Genomic DNA, 24,333 nt, shown 5'->3' with positions numbered 1-24,333 from the left:
ATACATTGTCCATCCAGCCACCACATTTAAATCACTGTTATGAATTAAATCTGAATTTGTAGAAATTTCAGAATTGTTAATATTCTTACTCAATGCTCTTTTCATAAAAGAAACCAAATGAAAACCACATTCATTTTATAACTGAGATTTTATTCTAAAATAGAAGTGTTTTAAAAATAACCTATCACAGTTGCAATCATCATGGGCTCTTTGGGTGTTTGAATCAAAGATCTACTATATACTAGCTGAACACCTTACACAGTAGCCCATCTCTGAGCTGTAATTTACCCAATTGAAAAATGAGAGTAATAAACTAAGACTTCAAAGAAATAATTATAAGGTTATGTGAAATATAAACTACATAATACTCTACAAATGTATGACATTACTTGTTACCTAAAATACTCAATTTTATAATATCTATTAGGAAAAGGCAGCTTGAATTAGAATCAGAGCTTCAGTCTTTGCAAAAAGCAAACCTTAATCTTGAAAACCTTCTGGAAGCAACAAAAGCTTGTAAGCGGCAAGAAGTTTCTCAGCTGAATAAAATTCATGCCGAAACACTGAAGGTAGGTAGAGTGAAGCCATCTTCCGTCTTCAGCCATGGGCATCTCATCTTGTTAATGCTGTCTGCACAGATTTTCTCCACATGCAGGTGGAGTCCCTTGTAGGCAGTTCCCCCAGGGTGACAGGAGTCCAGTGTTGTGATGTGTCCCATTGGCAGGGTGGGGCAGGAGGGATGCACCATGGAGTCAGACTGGGTTCAGACTCTAATCTGTTGCTCCCCTCACGCAGGGTTTCTGACTTCTGAGCCTTGTATTCATTGTCTGTGAATTGAACATGAGAATAATTCAATTGCTTTTTAGGTTTATTAGAGCATTATTTAAGGTAATGAGCATGGCTGGCACCTGGCAGACCTCAGTAAATGGCAGCTTTTGCTAAAATGTATCCTGGTTCAAAGCTTGCAGTGGAAGCATAGATATCCTAAAGACAAGGACTACAAAGGATCTCGAGAAACAATGGGGATTTTCATTGTTTACCCTAAATAACCATAGCCTTCATTTAAAAAAATAAAAAAATACAAGAAGAATATCTGAGATAGAGGAGTGAGAAGAATGCACGAGGGAAGCAAAAGGTTAGGGAGCTGCCGCGGCTGATGGTTTTAGCTTTTTGTACCAAATTATCTGAAGCCTTGTACATCTTCAACGTAATAATAAATAGACATGTATCTATCTAATGCTGTCTTTAGCAGTGATGCTGTTTGTGTCACTAAGAAACTGCCTTTAAAAGTGATTTTATTGTTTTGTGTGCATGGGTAGTTCACATGATTGGAATTTTTCAAAGTACAAAGAGGACACAGTGACGAGTCTTTCTATTTGCTGTCTGTTCAACCCGCCAAGACTGTCTTTGGAGGCAATCAATGTCACCAAGTCTTTAGGTTTGGGGTAGGTTTTTAGTTTTATTTTTTTTAAATATTACACAAACATATAATATACAACATTCTATACTGTGATATATTTTTTTAAGTTTATTATTATTTTTTTAAAGGTAGTTTGTTTATTTTTTACAGAGAGAGAGAGGGATAGATAGGGACAGACAGACAGGAACGGAGATGAGAAGCATCAATCTTCAGTTTTTCGTTGCGAGACCTTAGTTGTTCATTGATTGCTTTCTTGAGACTTGTTTGGAGGTTCTAGCAGGGGAGCGCAGCTACTCATATACTCTTGACTGAAGAACGGTCCTCTCCTCTAGCAGGGAAGGTCGTCCTCTTCAACCAAGCGCGCAGCTTCGGGAGGGATGCACATGGAGCAGTGAGGGAGGAAGGGGACATCTGCCTAGCCAGCCAGATCAGCTGAATCAACCCTGGTGATCAATGGGGTGACAGATGTTGCAGCCAGATCGCCCTCACATCCGATTGCTTTCTCCTATGTGCCTTGACCACGGGCCTTCAGCAGACCAAGTAACCCCTTGCTCGAGCCAGCAACCTTGGGTCCAAGCTGATAAGCTTTGCTCACACCAGATGAGCCCACACTCAATCTGGCGATCTCGGGGTCTCAAACCTGGGTCCTCCACATCCCAGTCCGACACTCTATCCACTACACCACTGCCTGTTTAGGCGATACTGTGATTTTTTTTTAAACATAATATTTTAGAATCTGTTCTATATCTGAAGAGAACTTTCTGTTTTTTTAAAACTTGGTTTTGTTTGTGTTTGCAGTTGTAACAAGCATTTATTGTACGGATATATTGTGATTTATTTAAGCCAACAAATGCTATTTTTCCTTATAAAGGTAATTTTTTTTAATTGATTTTTGGGAGAGAGGCGAAGAAAGAGGGAGAGACAGGAACATCCATCTGTTCCTCCATGTGCCCTGACCAGGGGTCAAACTGGCAATTTCTGCATTTTGGGATGATGCTTTAACTAACAATCTATCCAGCCAGGGTATATTCTACTTTATTTTACTATTTTTATACTGTTGTTTTGATACCAAGATGTTGAATGAATCTGCTACTTTTGTTTTGAGTGGTATGGCACAGGTATTTAATATTTTTAATAGTCTATTTTTTTTACTAATTAAACATTACACATATAAATTGTTCTATTTCTGGACTTTGTGGGTTTTTTTCCTAATGTTCTGTTTGACTCTCCATATGCTAATAATACACTTTTAAAAGGACGGTATGCTTATAATGTGTTTTTATATTGGCAAGGGAAGTCTTCCCAATTTGTTCTTTTGATTTATTCTTTGTATAAAGTTTGGAATAGGCCTATCAATTTTCATTTTTCTAAATGTTATTAGAATTTTTTTACATCTGTCTTAAGTTGATCGATTTGTTTCCACTTGGGCATTCTCTGTTATTTCTCAGGGATACTTTTTTTTTCCTTTTGATGAATAGAATTTGAATTTTATTCTCTCTGTTCACACAGTTATGTTTTCATGTGTGCTGATGGTGTTTTCCATAATCATTTTTTGCTGCAGATTATAACTACACCAACCAAGGCTTATCAACTTCGGTCTCGACCAGTACCAAAATTAAGCCCAGAAATGGGAAGTTTTGGGTCTACGCACACTCCGAGTTCTAGCAAATTAGATAATGATATCTTAAATGAGCCTATTCCACCTGAGATGAATGAGCAAGCTTTTGAGGCCGTTTCTGAAGAGCTTAGAATGGTGCAGGTAATGATTAGTTTCAGAAAAAATCAGTGTTCAGATCTCTTTATTGCCTTTGTAAGTATGGGTATGTGAAGGTCCCTGGATTAGAAATCAGCCTACTCTTGTTCTTATAATTAATTTTGCGATATTTAATAGGATATTTTCCAATGTCCTGGGGCTTTGGTTTTCTTTCATGGGGAGAGACCAGTTTGCCGCGAGCTTCGAGTTCTGGAACTGGTTTGTTTATATGGCACAGTGCTGTGTCTACTAAAGAAAAGAAAGATAGTTGAAAGACTCATTACAGATGAAATTTTAGACAGCTTTTGGTATATTTGAAATAATGTGAAATTTGTCTACCTCAGAGTTCTGGTCATTAATTTTTCTTAAAAGTTCTACTGTCCAGTAAAATTTAAGAACCAGACCATCCCAAGTTTCAAAATTTTACACCCCTTTTATTCTTGAGCGAGACAGGGAGAGACAGGAACATCAAGCTGCTCCTGACTGGGGATTGAACCGGCAGCCTCTGTGCTCCGTGATGACGCTCCAACCAACCAAGCTGTCGAGCCAGGCTTGTTTGTTTATTTATTGACTTACTTATTTCTTTATTTTTAGAAACAGAGAGGAAGAAAGAAGGAGGGGAGGGGAAAGAGAAGCTTTCATTCGTTTTTCCACTCAGTTGTGCATTCATTGGTTGCTTCCTGTGTGCGCTCTGACCAGGGATCAAACCTGCAACATGGTCGTTTCAGGGTGACACTTTTAACCAACTGAGCTAACTGGCTAGGATCAAATTTAGCCATTTTTATGGCATGGAGGTCTTTCTCGTGAAGTTGCTCTATGTAGCCCTGAGAAAGCTTCTCAGAAGTCTCAAGATGGTGCTATGGTTTAATCCATGATTTTAATTGTAATCACTTCTTTCATATATGTTTCAAATTGTCCACATTGATGCAGCACAAAATATAATTCTGAAATAAGAGAAGTCATTAAATATACTCTTTTGAAATTGTCTTCTGGCTCCAAGCAGGCCTTTGTTACGTTTATCCATATGAGATTTTGAGGTGTTTTTTCTTTGTTTGTTTTTTTAACTGATTTTAGAGAGGGAGAGAGAGAAGCATTCATTTGTTGTTCCTCTTAGTTGTACATTCATTGGCCACTTCCCGTATGTGTCCTGATCAGGCATTGAACCCACAACCTTGGTGTATCATCAGGACAATATTCCAATTTACTGAGCTATCTCGCCAGGGCCAAGTTTTTGTTGTTGTTTTTAATGCAGAAGAAATAGTGGAATGATTTTGATTTCCATCAAAAGAGTTTCTCTAAGTTGAAGCTTTTGTGTTGTAGGAGCAGATGAGCACCCTTCAAGTCAAGCTGGATGAAGAAGAGCAAAGAAACCTGAAACTTCAGCAGCGCATTGACAAACTGGAACATCACTCTGCGCAAATGCAGGAGGTAAGACAAGGGCGTGTCCTCAGACTCCAGTCAACGCTGATCTGAGTTGTGTTCTCTACGTTTTTGCTTTGCATACTGCTCTGATAATGAGACACACGGCCCGGGTCTGAGCTCTGGTCTGGCCCTCTTAGTCGGTAGAGCGCAGGGATCCCAGAAGAACGTGGGACGGCCCGTTCAGGTGCCTGCGGGGATCCTTGCCTTTCTTGAGCATCCTGTCTGTGGTTGATGGGAATAGTCAGTTTTCTTCTGCTCAGAGACTGGAAAACTAGATTTTAAAAGCAGAAACAAGGTGATACTTTGGAGTGTGTCTCAGCTGGCCAGTATGCCTTTTCCAGGAAATTGATCTGTTTCCCACAGCTATTCTCATCAGAGAGAAGTGATTGGAGCAAACAGCGGCAGGAACATCTCTCACAACTGAATGTCCTTGAAAAGCAGCTTCAGGACACACAGACTAAGAATGACTGTAAGTTTCAATCACTGGGAGCTTTGTCGTTCAACTGCTGGAGCTCTCTTTTCACTCGTGTCAATAAATCTTGTCCCTATGTTTTTCGGGGTTTTTTAAAATTGATTTTTCTAGAGAGGAAGGGAAAGAGAGGAACATTAATTTGTTGTTTTACTTATTCATTTATTGGGTGATTCTTGTATGTGCCCTGACTGGGGATCAAACCCATAACCTTGGCGTATCACCGTGGTAGTCAACCTGGTCCATACCAGCCACTAGTGGGCGTTCCAGCTTTCATGGTGGGCGGTAGCGGAGCAACCAAAGTATAAATAAAAAGATAGATTTAACTATAGTAAGTTGTTTTATAAAGATTTATTATGTCAAACTTAGCGAAAATCCGACATAAAGTACTTGGTAAGTAATTATTATTATATGCTTTAACTTGCTGTGACTCTGCTTTATAAATTTTATAAAGTAAAGTTACTTCCCTACTTTATAAATCACCATTACTATGGAACCGATGGGCACTTAGAAAATTTTACTACTAACAGAGATACAAAAGTGGGTGGTAGGTGTCCAAAGGTTGACTACCCCTGGCGTATCAGGACGACACTGACCAATTGAGGCACCCAGTGGCCAGGGCTGGTTGGTTGTTTTTGGTTTGTTTTAATTAAACAATCAGACTTGAGTTTGTCTAGCGCTGGTAGCTAATAGTAATGTGTCATAAAGAGTAATTTCCTTCAGGACAGCTCACAAACAAATGATACAACTGTTTGTTTACAGTTTTAATACTACTTTGAAAATAAATTACCTTGATAGGATGAATTTTTTTTATTAACATTTGTTTTTACTTTTTCAATTACAGTCGTGAACAATGTTTTAATATTAAGACAATAAAGCATAAATTGCATGATGATGTATATTCATAGCTGTGGGATCATCATTTGAGTCCTAGTTTGTTTGTTGTTGTTTTAGGATTGATTTTATTGATTTTAGAAAGAGGAGAGAGAGAAAGGATGGGGGGAGGTGAAGAACAAGAAGCATCACCTTACTTTCTGTGTGAGTCTGGACTGGGTGGCAAGCCCAGGGTCTTGAACTGGCGGCCTCAGCGTTCTAGGTCAATGCTCTACGCACTGTGCCACCACAGGTCTCCCAGTTTATTTCTTCTTTCATCAGAGTATTTACAGTAGCTTGTAATAGTGCTCAGACAACAAGGGCAGCCATTCAGGGTTTTTTTTATTTATTTATTTTTATTTAAGAGGTTACTTAATTTTACCTCCAATTGGAGTTCTCTTAGAAGACCAAAAGTGTTTAGTTCATTTTAGAAAGTTCTGGTACCTTTCCAAGTGGTTTTCAATAGGTAAGATTAGGTCTTATTTAAAATTTGTGAAATAACCTTGATTGTTTTCTTTTCTATCAAAGAGTTTTGATACACATTCTTTTTTTTGTTTGTTTTTGTTTTTACAGGGACAGAGAGTCAGAGAGAGGGATAGACAGGGAGAGACAGACAGGAACGGAGAGATGAGAAGCATCAATCATTAGTTTTTTGTTGCGCGTTGCGACTTCTTAGTTGTGCCTTGATTGTGGGGCTACACCAGACCAAGTAACCCCTTGCTGGAACCAGCAACCCTGGGTCCAAGCTAGTGAGCTTTTGCTCAAGCCAGATGAGCCCACACTCAAGCTGGGGGTCTCGAGCCCACACTCGAGACCTCGGGGTCTCGAACCTGGGTCCTTCCACATCCCAGTCCAACGCTCTATCCACTGCGCCACCGCCTGCTCAGGCGATACACATTTAAATGCAGAAAATCAAGTAACCTAAAAGTTAGGGACAGATGATGTTAATTCTTCCCTTTTTTGGTAGAAATATACCAAAAACCATGAACAAAGGAGAAGGAAATAGAAATCTTGGTGCTCCTAGGTGCCTACCACTTAGCTGTTCACATCAACTTTTTGCTGATTATGTGAAGATACCTATCAACTTTATTTGTCTAACTTTGTAAAAAAAAAAAATATGTGTAGAGCAGCGTGTTAAGGATTTATTGTGTTTGTCTTTTAGTTTTGAAAAGTGAGGTGCATGACCTGCGAATGGTCCTTCATTCTGCTGACAAGGAGCTGTCTTCGGTGAAATTGGAGTATAGCTCATTCAAGGAGAGTCAGGAGAAAGAACTGAACAACCTCTCTGAAAGACACATGCAGATAAAGCTTCAACTAGAAAACGTCAGGTAGACTTTTATTTTGACTGGCCTGTCACCTAGACTCCTTGAAGTGCACATGCTGTTCACCCAACACAGGCTGGTTAAGCAACGCAGGAGTTATTGTACTGGCTCACGATATTGGGACGCCTTAGAAGTGACTGTGATTTCAGGGACAAGCTAGGTTGTATCTCACATGGTGTCGTCAGTGTGCGTCTCTCTCTGTCTCCCTTGCTCTCTGTCTCTCCCTCTCTCTCAGTCCCTGCTCTGCTTCCCTCTGTTGCCCTCGTTCTGTCCTGTTGAGGGCCTCCCTCTGTGTGACAGGGAGCAGGTCGCCTCAGTGCTTCATGGTCTGTCTCCTAGTGTAACTGCTCCTGTGCAGAAGAGTCCCCCAGCAGCCACTGGTCAGTCCCAGGGACAAGCGGAGCTGGTCCTGCTTGAGCCACGTGCTTGCCTTTGGACCCGCTTAGCAAGGGTGTGAGTGGTACTGGCCCAGCAAGGGCATGTGCCTGCTCCAGAGGGAAGCTGTGCTCTTAGAGAAGAAGGGACAGCACAAGGGAGGCCAAATCAGTAGTTGTCACCATTGTCCACAGTAACTCTCCAGAGGCTGGTTGCTTAGTCAGGTGCTGGCAGTAAAGAAACAGTAATCTAAGATTTAAGTTTATTCCGTTTTTTCCTTCCTAATTTTAGCTATTTGTATAACATTTTGGAAAGTCATTTTATATTTTTGATACTGTCCCCTGGGTCCCTGGCAGTCATTTAATAATGGACACTTTGAATGTGATGCTGTGAGTATGATGAGTGTGAGTGCTCAACCTAGAAAACATAATAGACAACTTTGAATTTAATTGTCATAGAAGTTGAAAAACTTAAAACCTGTAGTTCTTGTATGTTTTCTGAATATACAACAAAGAACTAAAATGGAGGAAGAAAATGAGATCTGCAGGCAGATCCACCCACAGACATGTTTTTATTTGGCCTGCCGAGTGTGATTAGAAAAATTACCATTGTATTTTTTAAAATGAGATTATGTATGTATGTATGTATGTATGTATTTTAGAGAGTGAGGGAGAGAGAGGGGAAAGGGGGGAGGAGCAGGAAGCATCAATTCCCATATGTACCTTGACCAGGGAATCCCAGGGTTTTAAACCAGTGACCTCAGCATTCCAGGTTGACCTGGTCAGGCATCTTTTCTATTTTTTTTCTTTTTCTTTTTTTTTTTTACAAAGAGAGTCAGAGAGAGGGATATATAGGGACAGACAGACAGGAACGGAGAGAGATGAGAAACATCAATCATCAGTTTTTTGTTGTGAGTTGTTCATTGATTGCTTTCTCATATGTGCCTTGACCGTGGGCCTTCAACAGACCGAGTAACCCCTTGCTCGAGCCAGCAACCTTGGGTCCAAGCTGGTGAGCTTTGCTCAAGCCAGATGAGCCCATGCTCAAGCTGGCGACCTCAAGGTCTTGAACCTGGGTCCTCCACATCCCAGTCTGACGCTCTATTCACTGCACCACCGCCTGGTCCTGCTCAGGCATCTTATTGGATATTAATTTCCTCATGTTTACATGTCAGAGTTTAACTTTATCTAAAATGTTAAGGATCCACTGTAGTTGTCTATGTACATAAATTCTATCTTAAAAATACGAAGTTCTACCTTGCTTTTAAAATTGAACATAATTTAATTGTTTTCAACATCTCGGGTTTAACACTGAGCACATCACCTGTTGGGTTGCTTATCCTCCACGTGGAACTCTCCCTGCATGAAATGGCACAGCTCCGCTCCGTTTCTTGAATTGTTTTGCTTGCTGTATTTATAGTTAGTATTGTCGGTACATATGCTCCCCCTGGCTGCCATTTGCTGTCTGTACACCTGCCTGTAGCTCTGATTTGCTGCTTCTGCTCTGCTTTCAGTCAGCAAAGTGGATGAGGTCCCTGTCTCATCACCTTCTGTGTAAAAGTTGGGACATGGCCCACAGGTCAGGCTTATTATTTACTAGTTCTTGGCTGAGCTCTGGATGTTTGGGCATGTCACAGTAAGTTGGGGAGCAGAAAGAGGATTAAAACCTCAAAAGCTGGAAATGATAATCTTGGGAATGAAAAGATGGTCCTGTCCCAAAGGAGCTTCTGCTCTTGCTCGGATGGAAGCTATGTTGGCTATCCGGAAAAGCCTTTGTAGATTTGGGAGACTAGGTAAAGAGTGGATAGAGTTGAGCTAGCAGCAAAACTAAATTAATGGCCAGTTTCAAGGTTACATGATGGTTAGGTCTGAAACTCCCTAAATTCGTACCATCCTAGATTGCTAATCAATTCAGTATGTGTGTTTGAAACCATGGGAGAAAGAAAGATAGAAGGTGGCTACAGGCTAACATGCCCTCCCTGCCTTTTCCATCACACTGCGTGGTTTAGTCTGTCTTACGTGTCTGTGCGTCATGGACGTTTTACGTGAGTTCTTGAGGAGCTGAACGTGAGTCAGGCTTCTGCAGGTTGGGAACGGGCTGCGGCTGGGGCAAACCGAACTGCAGATAATCAGACTGGAACTGCATTTAATGTTTTAACGTTTGTATTTACCATTGTGAAATGTTTTCCTGATAAAGATTAGAAAATGAAAAGCTTCTTGAGAGCAAAGCCTGCCTGCAGGATTCCTATGAAAACTTAGAAGAAGTAATGAAGTTTGAAATTGACCAACTTTCAAAAAACCTCCAAAACTGCAAAAAAGAAAATGAGACTCTGAAATCTGATCTGAATGTAAGTGAAGAAGGGCATTGGCTGTAATCGAATGTGTCCTGGAGGTGTGCCTGCTCACCGGAGTGCAGGGCAAGCACGGCTGACCTTGCCCTGACTTCCTGGCTGGCCGGGCCCAACCTGGCCAGGCCTGTGCTGCCTGCCATGCAGAAGCCACTTGATGTGTTTTTGACTACACATTGCTAGTAACAGTTACTTAAAATCTAATGTTACGTTATCTTTTAGAATTTGATGGAGCTTTTTGAGGCAGAAAAAGAACGCAATAACAAATTATTATTACAATTTGAAGAAGATAAAGAAAACAGTTCTAAGTGAGTGTTATTTATCCTTTCCATTAGTTAACTAGAATATCATTTACTACCACAGTCTTTATCTTGTTTTTCTTAATTGCTAATTCCCTGTAAAGTTATTTTTTCTAAAGCATTCCAAAAATGAACATCATTTTTTCATATAAATGGCTATGTAGAGAAACTTAATTTTTTAAAGCATTCAATAACTAGCCATGGTACTATTTAAATGAATGGTGGTGATCAGAACTCAGGGCCTTCTATAAATAAATCACAGTATTTGTTATTGGAAGGTGGGGACTGCTATTTCTTTCTTTCTACTCTTTTTCTAGTTGCTCTCTTTTCTCCTGGTTCACTAATATGAATGCCATCATCTTTCTTCCCTTTCTCCAAATCCTTTTCCTTGTTGATCTCTGTCAATCTCTTGGCCTCAGCCAACCAAATGATTATTATTCTAATGAGAAGATTTGTATTTGTTTACTCATTAGATGATTATAGTGTTCTTACTATGAGACAGTTTCTTCTAGTCCCTGTTAGATTGGTGAATACATCTAGTGGATGCAAACATCTGGTTGGGAAATAGTTAACATTTAGTAATTCATTTAAACACTTAGTGATGCTTAGTGACAGCCAGCAAGCCAGGCACTATTCTGGCCAACACCAGAACATTTAGAGATAAGACAGTCAACAAAATACACCTGCCCTCATGAGTTTTACACTCTAGCACAGTTAGGTAATAAATACTGTATGTGGTTTGCGATGTTTGGGAGTCCTAAGTCCTTTGAAGAAAAAGAAACTGATGGCACGAAAATGGGTTTGCGTTCAATATTTGTTGAAGAAATGGGTTCAGATTTCTGACTCCTACAGGAATACAATGCCTACCGCCAAGTTTGTGCCTAATAAAGTATAGTTGCTTGCATTAAACCTCTTCTGTACAAGTAGACTCAGTTCCACTTTTCATTGAATGAAGTCATGAGTAAAAGATAACTTTTCTCTTCCAGAGAAATCTTAGATGTTCTTGAGGCTGTGCGTCAGGAGAAACAGAGGGAGATGGTCAAGTGTGAACAGCAGGTAAGTAAGTGTCTTATACTCTGACACTAAAATTTGAGGTTTGTAAGTTTTCCTGATGTCGAAAGAAGTTTATTATAACAAGTGTCCCAGCTTTTATATGTTGAGGGTTGGTCATAAAAAGATGGAGGATTTGGTTACTTTTATTATTATTTTTCAGCTCTGTTTTTCTAACTCCCAGATGGCCATTATCATAATTTTTTGGTGACCTTCTGATAGAGTCCACAAAATCATTGTATTTTAACCCAACTTACTGTTTTCAGGTTTTACTCCAGGTGTATACTGTATAATATGAAAAGCAAATTTCAACTTAAAAAAAAAAGCACATAGTTAACTTTGTGATTTTTCTAAGAATATTTATTTATTTTTCTCATAGATGGCAAAAGTACAGAAACTAGAAGAGAGTTTGTGTGCTACCGAAAAAGTCATCAGTTGTCTGGAGAAGTCTAGAGATGCTGACAAGGTAGAGAGCAGTTAAAGCTGCATTCCTCTCTATTTTCTTTGTAAGTGTCGGTTTAATGTTGCAGTCACCTGCTCTCGGGGTGAATGACAGCTAGTGTTTTTTATGCACCTGTACCTTGTTTACCTTCTAAGGCTGCTAGTTAGTTTTCCACATAACTTTAAGTGCAGACTGTTCCATATTGCTTGATGGCAGTGTTTCTAAAATACATCCTGCCCCTTCTAACTAGGTTGCTGTTGGTGTGGCCCTTTCTTGTTGACTCTAAGCCCCATGGTACAAATTCTCAAATCTCTGGTGTTGACTTCAGCTAGAATAATAAACATAGTATGTATATCCAAGGATAAAATTAGGTGTAAATCCCTTACATATCAAGCTGTTATAAAACCGAGGCAAATGATTAAGTAAAATGGTATAAAGCCATTACAATATAAATCAAAAACATTAAGAAGGTCATGTAACATAAATTTTGCCTAAATGAAACTGACATGTGGTCATTAGGAAAGATAAACTGTCATTCTAAATGGTTTCTTTAATGTCACTGGGTGTGAAGATAGTGTTTCTGTCCTTGTCAGGAAGTTGTAGCTGACCTCATGAGCCAGATCCAGCAGCTGAGAACATCAGTCCGTGAGAAGACAGAATCCATAGACACCCTTAAGCAAGAACTGAAGGACATTGATGTAAGTTCTGTCACCAACAAGTATTCAAGTTGAACATGAGACACGCTTCACAGACTCCTCAACAGGTTAACAAATGCTCCGTCAGAAAAGAGATTCTGTGGTCAGACAGATTTGGAAATCCGAGTTACAGATCTCCGGGGTCTGTGTTTGTAAACCCACGGAACCTTTACTGTGCTCACGTGCCGTGCCAGTGGTCTGAGTTACATGGCAGTTTTCCTCCTTCCCTGAGGCAAGGGGAGGGTTCTGGTCAGTGTCCCCACTGCTCTGTTTCCAGCGGAGCTTGCTGCCATCCACCTTCATTGCTGACAGCAGTCTCCTGAGAAAGATGAGAAAACCAACGGTTTTCACTGATACCTGTAGGACTGTTTTACTCCGTTTTGCCGTCATGCATTTGTTTTTCAACTCCTTAATTCAACAGTTAGCTACTGCATTAATTTGTGTTAATCTGGTTATCACCTTGAAACTCAGACTCATTCTTAAGTTATTTTAACCTAAAAATACAGATAATAGCCCTGGCCGGTGGTTTAGTTGGTTAGAGCATTGTCCCGAAGCACAGAGGTGGCTGGTTTGATTCCCAGTCAGGATACATACAGGGACAGATCGATGTTCCCGTCTCTGCCTGTTTCCCTTCCTCTCTTGCTAAAATCAATCAATTCAAAATTAATTAAAAATGTAAAAATACAGATAATAAAGCAGAAAACTCTTGTCTCCTAACTTTTTCTTCTGCAGTGTAAATACAACTCTGCTCTAGCTGAAAAAGAAGAGAGCAAAGCGTTGATTAAGAGACAGGAAGTGGAGATTCTGGATCTGGAAAAAACCCTCAGGCTGCGAAAACTCTCTGAAGACCTAGAGGTCAGTGCTAACAGATCATGACTCTCGTTTTGCTTTATTACTTATCAGTATGTGTATATGTGTAATGAGGTGGATAAAGAGAGTTTTTTTATTTTTTTTTTTTATTTTTTATTTTTTTTATTTTTTTTTTTATTTTTTCCATTTTTCTGAAGCTGGAAACAGGGAGAGACAGTCAGACAGACTCCCGCATGCACCCGACCGGGATCCACCCGGCACGCCCACCATGGGGTGACGCTCTGCCCACCAGGGGGCGATGCTCTGCCCATCCTGGGCGTCGCCATGTTGCGACCAGAGCCACTCTAGCGCCTGAGGCAGAGGCCACAGAGCCATCCCCAGCGCCCGGGCCATCTTTGCTCCAATGGAGCCTTGGCTGCGGGAGGGGAAGAGAGAGACAGAGAGGAAAGCGCGGTGGAGGGGTGGAGAAGCAAATGGACGCTTCTCCTGTGTGCCCTGGCCGGGAATCGAACCCGGGTCCTCCGCACGCTAGGCCGACGCTCTACCGCTGAGCCAACCAGCCAGGGCCAAAGAGAGTTTTTTAAAGGAATGTCATAATTAGATCCATTTTTCCCAGGGTTATTAGGCATTAATAGATAAGGGTAACATTGTTATATTTCATCTAGTTGACTTATTTTCATGCATTTGTGCTAACAGCATGGTAAGTTCCTGTAACTGACCCCGGGGGTGAGGGAAGGGAGGAGACTAGAGTGCGATTAACCCTCAGCTGGGATACCTATATAAATTTACTGTAATATTTAGGCCTATTTACTAATATTAACTGCTTGGTTTGTCTTGGAATGGATTGCCACACAAGCAAAAAAAAAAAATGTTTTCCCTTAAAAAAAAAAAAAAAAAATGTTTTCCCTTAAATCTTTTTAACCTTTTAAAAACCGCTTATAATAATGATTTGCAAATCCTGATGGGAGAACCAGAATTAAGAAATTCTGTCGTTGTGGGGATTGCCCTTGCAGAGGGACATGCTCTGTGAGGACCTGGCTCACGTTACTGAGCAGCTGAACTTGCTCACTGAGGCCTCAAGAAAGCACTCGGGGCTCCTGCAGTCTGCCCAGGAAGAGCTGACCCGGAAGGAGACCCTCATCCGGGAGCTTCAGCTCGAGGTAAGCTGGGGGGGGGGGCTGTCTGGGGGCTTCCCGCGGGCTTCCTGCCCACCATCAATCCTTGCCATGTGCCAGCAAGTTCTAACTGCTGTGAAAGGCGATGGCTGATTTTCACCCTTTTTGGCTGCTGCTGTTATATATTTTGTATTTTTCCTCAAGTGTCCCTTTCATTTGTGAAGCTTAAGAACAAAGTATAAATAAATTTGTGAAAGAAAGGGAGAAGGAAGGTTGTAATTGGAGCTAAGGTATACAGACATGAGTGGCAGTCCTAGATTTTATAATTTATTACTATAAAAGTTGCTGTGGGTTTGTTGTTTGTTTTCATATGTTACGGCTTTTTAAATTATTAAATCCCCCCCAAATGTTAACAGCCTGTTTCCACATACTTAGGGAAGATCGGCTGTTCTAACTGGACCATGGGTCCCATATTCTTTTCTAACTTGTCACTTTACATCTGTTGATTTTCCCAGTTAAACCAAAAGAAAGAGGAAGTAGAACAGAAAAAGAATGAATATAACTTCAAAATGAGGCAACTAGAACACGTGATGGATTCGGCTGCCGAGTATCCCCAGGTACTTTTCAGAGAAAGAGTGTGTTTCAGGAGGAATAAAGCTTTTTGAGTGATAAAAGTTTGGAAATTGCTAAGACCATACCTTTGCCTTTTTATAGAAAAATATTTTCACTAACACCTTTTCTTCTTTTTACTTGAGAAAAAGGTTCTGGTATTTTATATTTTATTTGGACGAAATTTAGAATGACAAGCTAAATACCCCGAGGACTGCCTGACCTGTGGTGGCGCAGTGGATAAAGCGTCAACCTGGAAATGCTGAGGTCACCGGTTCAAAAATCTGGGCTTGCCTGGTCAAGGCACATATGGGAGTTGATGCTTCCTGCTCCTCCCCCTGTTCTCTCTCTCTCTCTCCCTCTCTCTCTCTCTCTCTCTCTCTAATAAAAATGAATAAATAAAATCTAAAAAAAAAAAAAAAGTAAATAAATACCCCGAGGATTTTCTATATGCTTGGCATAAACATTTAAAATGAATTTATAGCATCACTTAATCAGGTACCTGGATGAAATTTGATTTTATTTTAGAGCCCCCAAACACCACCTCACTTTCAAACACATTTGGCAAAACTCCTGGAAACACAAGAACAAGAGATAGAAGTCGGACGGGCCTCCACGATTTCTCTGCAACACCTTGTAACAAAGCTAAACGAAGACAGAGAAATCAAAAACGCCGAAATCCTCAGAATGAAGGTAACTGGGTACTTGTTTCCAATAAATTTAATGTTTTAAAATAAGTAGTATCTCCCATGGTTACCGAGGATACAAAACTGAAAAGGCCCAGAACACAGGTAGACAGAAAAGTCTTCTGCTCCCCCCGACCCCGGCTACTTGCCTGCTGTTCGAGAGGCTGCTGGTGCCGCCGGTTCCTGTCTGTTCTAGAGCTTCTCCGGCGTCTGTAACCCGGCTGAGCGCTGTCTTCCTACCCCTCTGCTTTTATACGGTGCTGCCATCCTATAGGCTGCACCAACCACGCCAACGCAGTGCATCTCACTTTTAGACCATTGCTGTTTTAATGTCTAAAGCTTATTACTTCATCGTTGTTTTAAGTTTATATAGTTCTTATTTAGGATTGAGATTGAGTACCTTGTATTTTTTTGTTTCTATGAACTAACTCTATCCCATTTCTCTATTGTTGAACTTTTTCTTTTTTCTTTTTGTATTTATATATATTTTTATATTTTCTTGAACTTAGAAGTGGGGAGGCAGTCAAACAGACTGCCGCATGCCCTGACCGGGATCCACCTGGCATCCTCACTAGGGGGCGATGCTCCATTGCAACCAGAGCCAATCTGGCACCTGAGGTGAAGGCCATGGGGCCATCCTCAGCACCTGGGCCAACTTGGCTGACATGGAGCCTTGGCTGAGGGAGGGGAAGAAAGAGAGAGAAAGGAGAGAGGGAAGAGTGGAGAAGCAGATGAGTGCCTCTCCTGTGTCCTGGACAGGAATCAAACCCAGGAAATCTACACACCAGACCAATGTTCTACCACTGAGCCTACCAGCCTGGGCCTTTCAGTTACTTTACTCATATTATCTTCTTTCAAAACTTATTCAAATCAACAAGAGGATCCAACAGGTTTTACAGATAGAATAAGAGCAAAAATTACCAGTAGCTTTCCTTTACACCAGCAATAACAAATTAAATAATGAAATAGAGAAAAACCCCAGTTATAATAGTAATATAAACAATAGAATGTCTGGGAATAAATCCAATAAGGATGTATAAAACCTATATATAAAAAAGCATAAAGCTTCACTGAAATGTTTAGAAGATGTGAATTAATGAGACTACAGACTATTTCTTGGATTGTAAGCCTTAGTATAAAAGAAATGTTTGTTTTTAATGAATTAGTCTGTAAGTTTTACATAAACTCCAGCAAAACCCCAAAAGGCTATGTCTTGGAAGTTCATAAGCTGATTTTAAAATTTCCATCTGTGCCTGATCTGTGGTGGCGCAGTGGGTAAAGCGTCAACCTGGAAACGCTGAGGTTGCTGGTTCAAAGCCCTGGGCTTGCCTGGTCAAGGCACATATGGGAGTTGATGCTTCCAGCTCCTCCCCCTTCTCTCTGTCTCTCTATCCTCTCTAAAAATAAATTAATTAATTAATTAATTAAAAAAAAAAATTTCCATCTGTAATGGAAAATGAATAACAATAGTGAAGACATATCTTTGAAAAAGAAAATCAATGAAGCATCTCAAATACTGAAAAATAGTGTGAAGCTTTAGTAAAAATATGGTAATGGTCCAGAAATGAACTAATTCATGGAACAGAAAAAACTTCACACAGATGAGAATTCTGTATAGGAGAAAGGCAGCATGTTTAGTTTAGTGAGGTAGGTATGAGCCACTCAGTACACATGGTTAAGATAATTTCTTGTTAAGATAGTGAAGTATTAAAATTTTCTCACATTAACAAACTACAGTACAATAAAAGACATAATAAAGAAAATTAAATTGCATGCTATTGACCTAAAAAAAAGATTTACAACATATATAACAACAAATTAATATAACATTATATAAAAAATTACCAACCCAAGAAAAAAAGTCAACACAGCCCAATTAAAAATGAGAAAACTAAGACCAAACAATTCACTGAGAAGGTAACGGAAATGGCCAATAAATATGTGATAATGCTCGATTTCAACAGTAATTGGGAAAATAAAAATTAAAACAATGGAATATCAGTCTTAACACATTAAATTATTTAAATGTTATTTATTGGTAAGGCAGAACTGCACATTCATACATTTTTTGTTGGGAGTGAATATTGAGAGCTTTGGAATTCTATTTGGTATTATGTTTGATTTTTTTTTTTTTGGTATATTTTCAAAGTTAGATGTGGGGAGGCAGACAGACTCCTACATGTGCCCAACGGGGATCCACCCAGAATGTCCTCCAGGGGGCGATGCTCTGCCCATCTGGGGCATTGCTCCATTTGAACCACAGCCATTCTAGCGCCTCAGGTGGAGGCCATGGAGCCATCCTCAGTGACTGGGCTAACTTTGCTCCAATGGAGCCTTGGCTGTCGGAGGGGAAGAGAGAGAGAGGAAGGAGAATGGGTAGGGTGGAGAAGCAGATGGGCACTTTTGGGTGCCCTGGCCTGGAATCGAACCTGGGACTTCCACACATTGGGCCAACACTGTACCGCTGAGCCAGCCAGTCAGGGCTGTTGAACTTTTTCTTAATGACTCGAAGGCATTCTATATTGTAGACAGTAGTTTTTGTCTGATAGTTAAAAATACTTTTGTTTGCCATTCTTTCCAATTTCCTTCTAGTGTTTTCTCCCCATGTAGTAGGGGGTATGGTGTTTGTGTGAGGGGACAGTGTGTTTATTGTGGCATTGAGGGGTGGGAGGTGTGGAGGGGGCAGTGCTCAGGAGGATACTACGCTCATGCTCATAGCCTGGAAGGTAATTGCTGTACAGGATGTTTCTATGGAGGAACAGAATTAGCTTACACATGCCAAGGAGAGGAAAGTATATGAAGACAGTCTCGCTCTTCTGCTTTGGCTTTCGGGGGAGATCGTTCCTGGCCTTTTTATATAGGGCAGCTCACAGTATGCTGCTATCCCAGGAATGTGACTGTTACCCAGAGTGGCATGATCTTGGGCCTCTGAATAATTTGGGTCAGGTTAAAAGAAATCAGATAATAGACAGGTAAAAAGAAATCTAACAATATACTCTTTAGCCCTGGCCTGGGAGCTCATTTGCTTAAAGCAGGGTTAGTCAGCCTTTTTATACCTACCTTCCACTTTTGTATCTCTTGTTAGTAGTAAAATTTTCTAATTGCCCACCAGTTCCACAGTAGTGGTGATTTATAAAGTAGAGAAGTAACTTTACTTTATAAAATTTATAGAGCATAGTTACAGCAAATTAAAGCATCTAATATAAATAATAATTACTTACCAAGTACTTTATGTCGGATTTTCACTGTTTGGCAGAATGAATCTTTATAAAACAACTTACTATAGTTATATCTATCTTTTTGTTTATACTTTGGTTGCTCTGCTACCGCCCACCATGAAAGCTAGAACGCCCACTAGTGGGCAGTAGGGACCAGGTTGATTACCACTGGCTTAAAGCTTTGTCCCAATATGCCAAAGTTGCATGTTTATCCCCAGTCAGGGCACATAAAAGAATCAACCAATGAATGTATAATTAAGTTGAACAACAAATCAATGTTTTTCTCTCTCCTTTCTGCATCTCTCACTTCTCTTTTTAAAATCATTAAAAAAAATTTTTTTTTAAAGGATACTCCTTGCAGGCAAGTATATTTCTTCTAGATGGGTATACTCGTGCTTTCCAGTTAAAATCCAATTAAGTTTTAAGTTAGAATCTATTAAATAGAATTAAATAGAACATTTACCAAGGTAGAGACTATCATCTTTTCTCATAAAGAAATTTTAATGAGTCCTTTGATACTGATCAGAGATTGTGTTTAAGACATTGGATATGCGACTGAATCACAGTTCCAGGCCCCCAAGAGCTGGTCACTGTCAGTGTTTCACCCAGCATCATTCAGTGCAGTGTTCTGTGCATCAGAGAAGCTTAGAAGAGAAATCCTGTCTCAGTCATGGCCTTGGGGAGCAAAATAATGCCTACTATCAATGTGTTTTCTGACACACCCTGATTTTGTGTGTTATTAGGAGCAGTTGGGTGAAATGGAAATCCTCCGCCTGGAAGCGGAGCAGTTGAGAGAGAAAAACTGGCTCCTGCACAGTCAGCTGGATGATATTCAAAGACAGAAGGACGACAGGTGAGGAAGCCCCCAGCTCTGCGGGTTCAGTCTTGGCCTGCCTGGGAGTCAGTTCCTGAGGTTGGAGCACACACTGGTTTCCCATCAGTTGCTCTTTGCTGTTGTTTGTTTTAAATAATTTTTAATTTTTCAGTTACATTGATGTACAATAGTATATTAGTCTCAGGTGTACACCCCAGTGATTAGACATTATATAACTTAGTAAGTGGTCATCCGGATAAATCTCCTACCCATCTGATACCTTGCATAGGTATTAGAATATTATTGACTCTATTCTCTATGCTGGACTTTACGTCCCCATGACTAGTCTGCAACTGCCAGTTTGTACTTCTTCATCCCTTCCCCTTTTCCACCCATCTTCTAACCCCCTCTGCGGCGATCCAGCGCAGCTAGTAATTCCAGGTCTTGAGTGAGAATGATGCGGAATGAAGAAAGTAGACTTAAAGAGAAGAAGGATGGGATCGGGAGGCCTCTGCAATGCCTTTAGCTTGCCAGAGCAAAACAGCCCCTGTTGCTTTATTATATAGCCATATGCAAATAAGGAAGTCTCTTATGCAAAGTCACACATCTCCAAAGCAAATCAAGAATTCTCCCAAGTGCTGAAACCCTCCAACCTGCATAACTGAAATCAACCAACATCAGAACAAACAAGGGGTGAGAGGAAGGGCATGTAAATTGCTTTTAGCAACTTAAGCAAGTGAAGTGGGGGGTTGGGATGAGTTCATATACTCCAGCATCAATGCCAATATGCAGGAGTGGGGATGAGAACTTGGCCTTTAGCTAAGCCTGGAACAACAAGAGCTTTGCTACTTGTAGTCTCCCACACCCCTCTCATCTGACAGCCCTCAAAATGTTCTCTGTATCTATGAGTCTGTTTCTGTTCTGCTTCTTTGTTTTATTTTTAGATTCAATTATTGATATATATTTATTGCTGTTTTATTGTTTGTATGTTTTACCTTTTCCCCCCCTTGCTTTTGAATCACGTCTGATAAAGGTATTGTTGTTTCTCAAGAGGAAGAATAAGGCATCTATAATCTTGCCTATTTCGGTAGACTGCACTGTTCTAGAGCTATTGACATGAATTCCAGACATGTGAAATACTTGAAACAAACTGTCTACTTTTATTTAAACAAAAAAATGGGGCTTTGGCTGGGTAGCTCAGTTTGTTGGAGCGTGCTCCTGATTCGCAAATGTTACAGGTTCAATCCCCAGTCAGAGCACATACAGGAATACATTAAAGTTTCTCTCTCACTCTTTCCCTCCCTCCCTCCCTCCCACCCTTGCTCTCTCTCTCTCTCTCTCTTTCCCCTCCCTTTCCCTCCTCTCTTCCCCACTCCCTTTCGCCTTCCCCTTCCTCTCTCACTAAAATCAAATAAAAAATTAAAGAGTATAGCACAAGCAATTATAGTACATAATATTTGATAGCATGGTACATAATATGTGATATAATATAGTACATAATACTTGATAACAAATAACTGTCAGTAGTGTTATTTTAGAATATTTAATGAAACAACATTCTGTGTCATTGGCAGCAGGTTCATACATCCATGTTTACCATTTCTCTTGATTGCATTTCATCCTGTGTTGTTTAGGGCAGCAATATACTATACAGGCTAGTAGCAGTAGGCCATGTCATCTAATCTAGGTGTGCAGTTGTCTGTACCACCTTGGCTTGTGTAAGATTGCTCTGTGATGTTCACACAGTGACAAAATCACCTAACGACACATTTCTCAGAATATGTCCCTTAGTTAAGCAACGCGTGCTTTCCTAAATGGTCTTAAGGTGTCATTGCGTATCAGATGCTCCTTTCTGCAGGGACCTCTTTTAGGGGTTCCGCTGCCCTGAGGGAGATTCCAGTGCAGGGAGGCCCCAGTGCACCGCACCCCTTCGTCCCTCATGTTAAAGAAACATTGTACTCGCTGCACCGTCTTTTATCAAGAGTTAGTTTGGAGATTCCAAGATGGCCACGGAGTAGGCAGACGTTACAATAGCCACTTCCCAGGACCAGATTGCATTACAACTTAATTTAAGAACAACCATCATGAAAAACCAACTTCAGATGAAACAAAGAGGACTCCTCTATAACCAAGAATCACAGAAGAAACCACACCGAGACTGGTAGGAAGTGTGGAGACATGGTGGAGGTTAACTTGCTCCCAGGAGAGAGGGGTGGCAGAGTGCTCAGAAGGGCTCTCACTGCGGGCAAAGGGACCCTGAGGGGTGGGGGACCTCAGCCCCAGGTCCATAGCCCCTGCCTGGAGCCCCAGTAACTGGAAGATGCAACCAGACAACATTGAGTGGTGAAAAGAGCAGGGGTTCTGTCTGGGGGAGCAGGGTTGGGGGGGAGACAGATTTCGGAGAGGCAGATTCAGACTTAAAGGGCCCGTGCATAAAATCTCACTCGAGTCCACTTTCCTGGGGCTCTGGGGGCAAGATTGCTAATAGGACTAGAGTTGTATGAGGAAAGTATTAAGTTGGGGGAAAAGGGAGAGACACGGTGATGGGAACACGTGCTTTACGTCATTCTCCAGGGCTAAAGTGGACATATACAGGGGATGAGTAGTCCCTTTGTCCCACACCAGTCTGGGGAAAGGTAGCTGCCCCACCCCCGGAAATCTCTCCATATCCAGCCAGGGGAAAGGCTTGTTCAGAAAGGCGAAGCAGGGGGCAGGTCAGAGACTCAGGTTTCCGGTGAGACCCAAGCTGCACCTCCCCCATCCAGTGCTGAGAACTCGACCTATTCCTGGAGACCCTATCGGGCAGGCACCACCTCTGAAACACCTGTGGAACTCAGGCCACACCCACCGCCCTCCTGTGGCAACACTAAGATATGTAAAAAAACAAAGTCTGGATAGTGTGACAACTGGGACCAAAGAGCAAGCCACGCCAACTGCCCCCCCCCCCCCCATTAATCCCTGGAGTTCCCTGCAGGGCCCAGCAAGTAGCCAGCAATTAGAGGCAGCAGAGAGTGAAAATCAGAGGAATTAGGACTTTCCTGATGCTCACCTTGGGCAGAAATAAAATTTGGGTATCCAGCAGAGGCTGAGGGATTAGGCCCTGGAGCATGAGTCACATTCCCTGTACTGAGCTACAGCCCAAGAGACCCCTGAACTAGAGGGTCCCACTCTCATCGTAGTCTCAACCTCAGCTGCCTAACCCAACAAGTTTGCAATCTGTGCAGGGGTATGTTCAATGAGGCCAGTTGGGCCCACACTACAGTCTTTCAACAGAGGACTCTGGAAAGAAGAGGCAGCTGCAAGAAGAGCTGGAACAGCTGAAAAGTGGAAGCAAGTCTTTCAGAGCTTGCAGCTTGTCTGGAGCTGCTGATGGCTCAAAGCAGGAGGAAGCTGATCCTTATAGAAAGGTGGGCCTTCCCACACTACCCAGACACAGAAACCACCCACACAAACAGCAAAAAGAGTAGTAACTGATGACAAGTAGCCCACAGCAAATTACAAACAACGGATAATGCCAACCCAAGAACATCAAAAACCAACACAGTTGATAGCTGGAATCAGAAAGCTTAAACCCTAGACTCAGCTAGCTATTCAAACAGCACACCCAAAGGAGGAGTTCTATACACAGAAAAAAGTGGGAATACAAAGAAATGCAACCCAAATGAATCAACAAGAGAAATCCCCAGAAAAAGAACTGAATGACATGGAAGTAACCAAATTACCATATGCAGAGTTTAAAATAATGAGTGTTAGGATGCTCAAAGATCTTATAGCAACAATGGATGGTCATAATGAACATCTAAATAAAGAGATAGCAAGCATCAAAAAGGACATTGAAATAAAAAAGAATCAGAAATGACAAATACAATATCAGAAATGAAGACTACACTAGAAGGAATTAAAGCAGGCTGGATGTAGCAGAGGATCGAATCAGTGATTTAGAGCAGTGGTCCCCAACCTTTTTTGGGCCACAGACCAGTTAAATGTCAGAAAATATTTTCATGGACCAGCCTTAAGGTGGGATGGATAAATGTATTACATGACCGAGACAAGAGTCAAGAGTGAGTCTTAGGGCCCTGGCCAGTTGGCTCAGCAGTAGAGCGTCGGCCTGGCATGCGGGGGACCCGAGTTCGATTCCCGGCCAGGGCACATAGGAGAATCGCCGATTTGCTTCTCCACCCCCCCTTCCTCTCTGTCTCTCCCCCTCCCGCAGCCAAGACTCCATTGGAGCATAGGCGCTGGGGATGGCTCCTTGGCCTCTGCCCTAGGCGCTAGAGTGGCTCTGGTCGCGGCAGAGCGACGCCCCGGAGGGGCAGAGCATCGCCCCCTGGTGGACAGAGCGTCACCCCTGGTGGGCGTGCCGGGTGGATCCCAGTCGGGTGCATGCGGGAGTCTGTCCCCATTTCCAGCTTCAGAAAAATACAAAAGAAAAAAGAAAAAAAAAGTGTGAGTCTTAGACGATGTAACAGAGGGAATCTGTTCATTTTTTAAAAATAAAACATCATTCAGACTCAAATATAAATAAAACAGAAATAATGTAAGTTATTTATTCTTTCTCTGTGGACTGGCACCAAATGGCCCACGGACCAGTACCGGTCCACGACCTGGAGTCGG

At 41.4% G+C, this 24,333-nt stretch overlaps 1 protein-coding gene across 3 annotated transcripts in view; it reads left to right on the top strand.

The window, feature by feature from the left end:
- KIF15 (kinesin family member 15) overlaps positions 1–24,333 on the top strand; it is a 64,081-nt gene that overhangs the window by 30,827 nt on the left and 8,921 nt on the right. For all 3 annotated transcript variants that reach the window (XM_066245041.1, XM_066245040.1, XM_066245042.1), the window contains exons 16-30: positions 428–569; positions 2,982–3,179; positions 4,494–4,601; positions 4,959–5,064; positions 7,100–7,265; positions 9,831–9,981; positions 10,204–10,289; positions 11,267–11,336; positions 11,710–11,796; positions 12,366–12,470; positions 13,200–13,322; positions 14,291–14,437; positions 14,908–15,009; positions 15,530–15,694; positions 19,649–19,758. In XM_066245041.1, the coding sequence (XP_066101138.1) occupies positions 428–569; positions 2,982–3,179; positions 4,494–4,601; positions 4,959–5,064; positions 7,100–7,265; positions 9,831–9,981; positions 10,204–10,289; positions 11,267–11,336; positions 11,710–11,796; positions 12,366–12,470; positions 13,200–13,322; positions 14,291–14,437; positions 14,908–15,009; positions 15,530–15,694; positions 19,649–19,758 (1,866 nt within the window). The remainder of the gene's footprint in view (positions 1–427; positions 570–2,981; positions 3,180–4,493; positions 4,602–4,958; positions 5,065–7,099; positions 7,266–9,830; positions 9,982–10,203; positions 10,290–11,266; positions 11,337–11,709; positions 11,797–12,365; positions 12,471–13,199; positions 13,323–14,290; positions 14,438–14,907; positions 15,010–15,529; positions 15,695–19,648; positions 19,759–24,333) is intronic.

The sequence above is a fragment of the Saccopteryx bilineata genome, chromosome 10 (genome assembly GCF_036850765.1).
Source record: "Saccopteryx bilineata isolate mSacBil1 chromosome 10, mSacBil1_pri_phased_curated, whole genome shotgun sequence".
NCBI lineage: Eukaryota > Metazoa > Chordata > Mammalia > Chiroptera > Emballonuridae > Saccopteryx > Saccopteryx bilineata.
The sequence above is the reverse complement of the archived record's forward strand: the minus strand, read 5'-3'. Positions and strand labels throughout refer to the sequence as shown.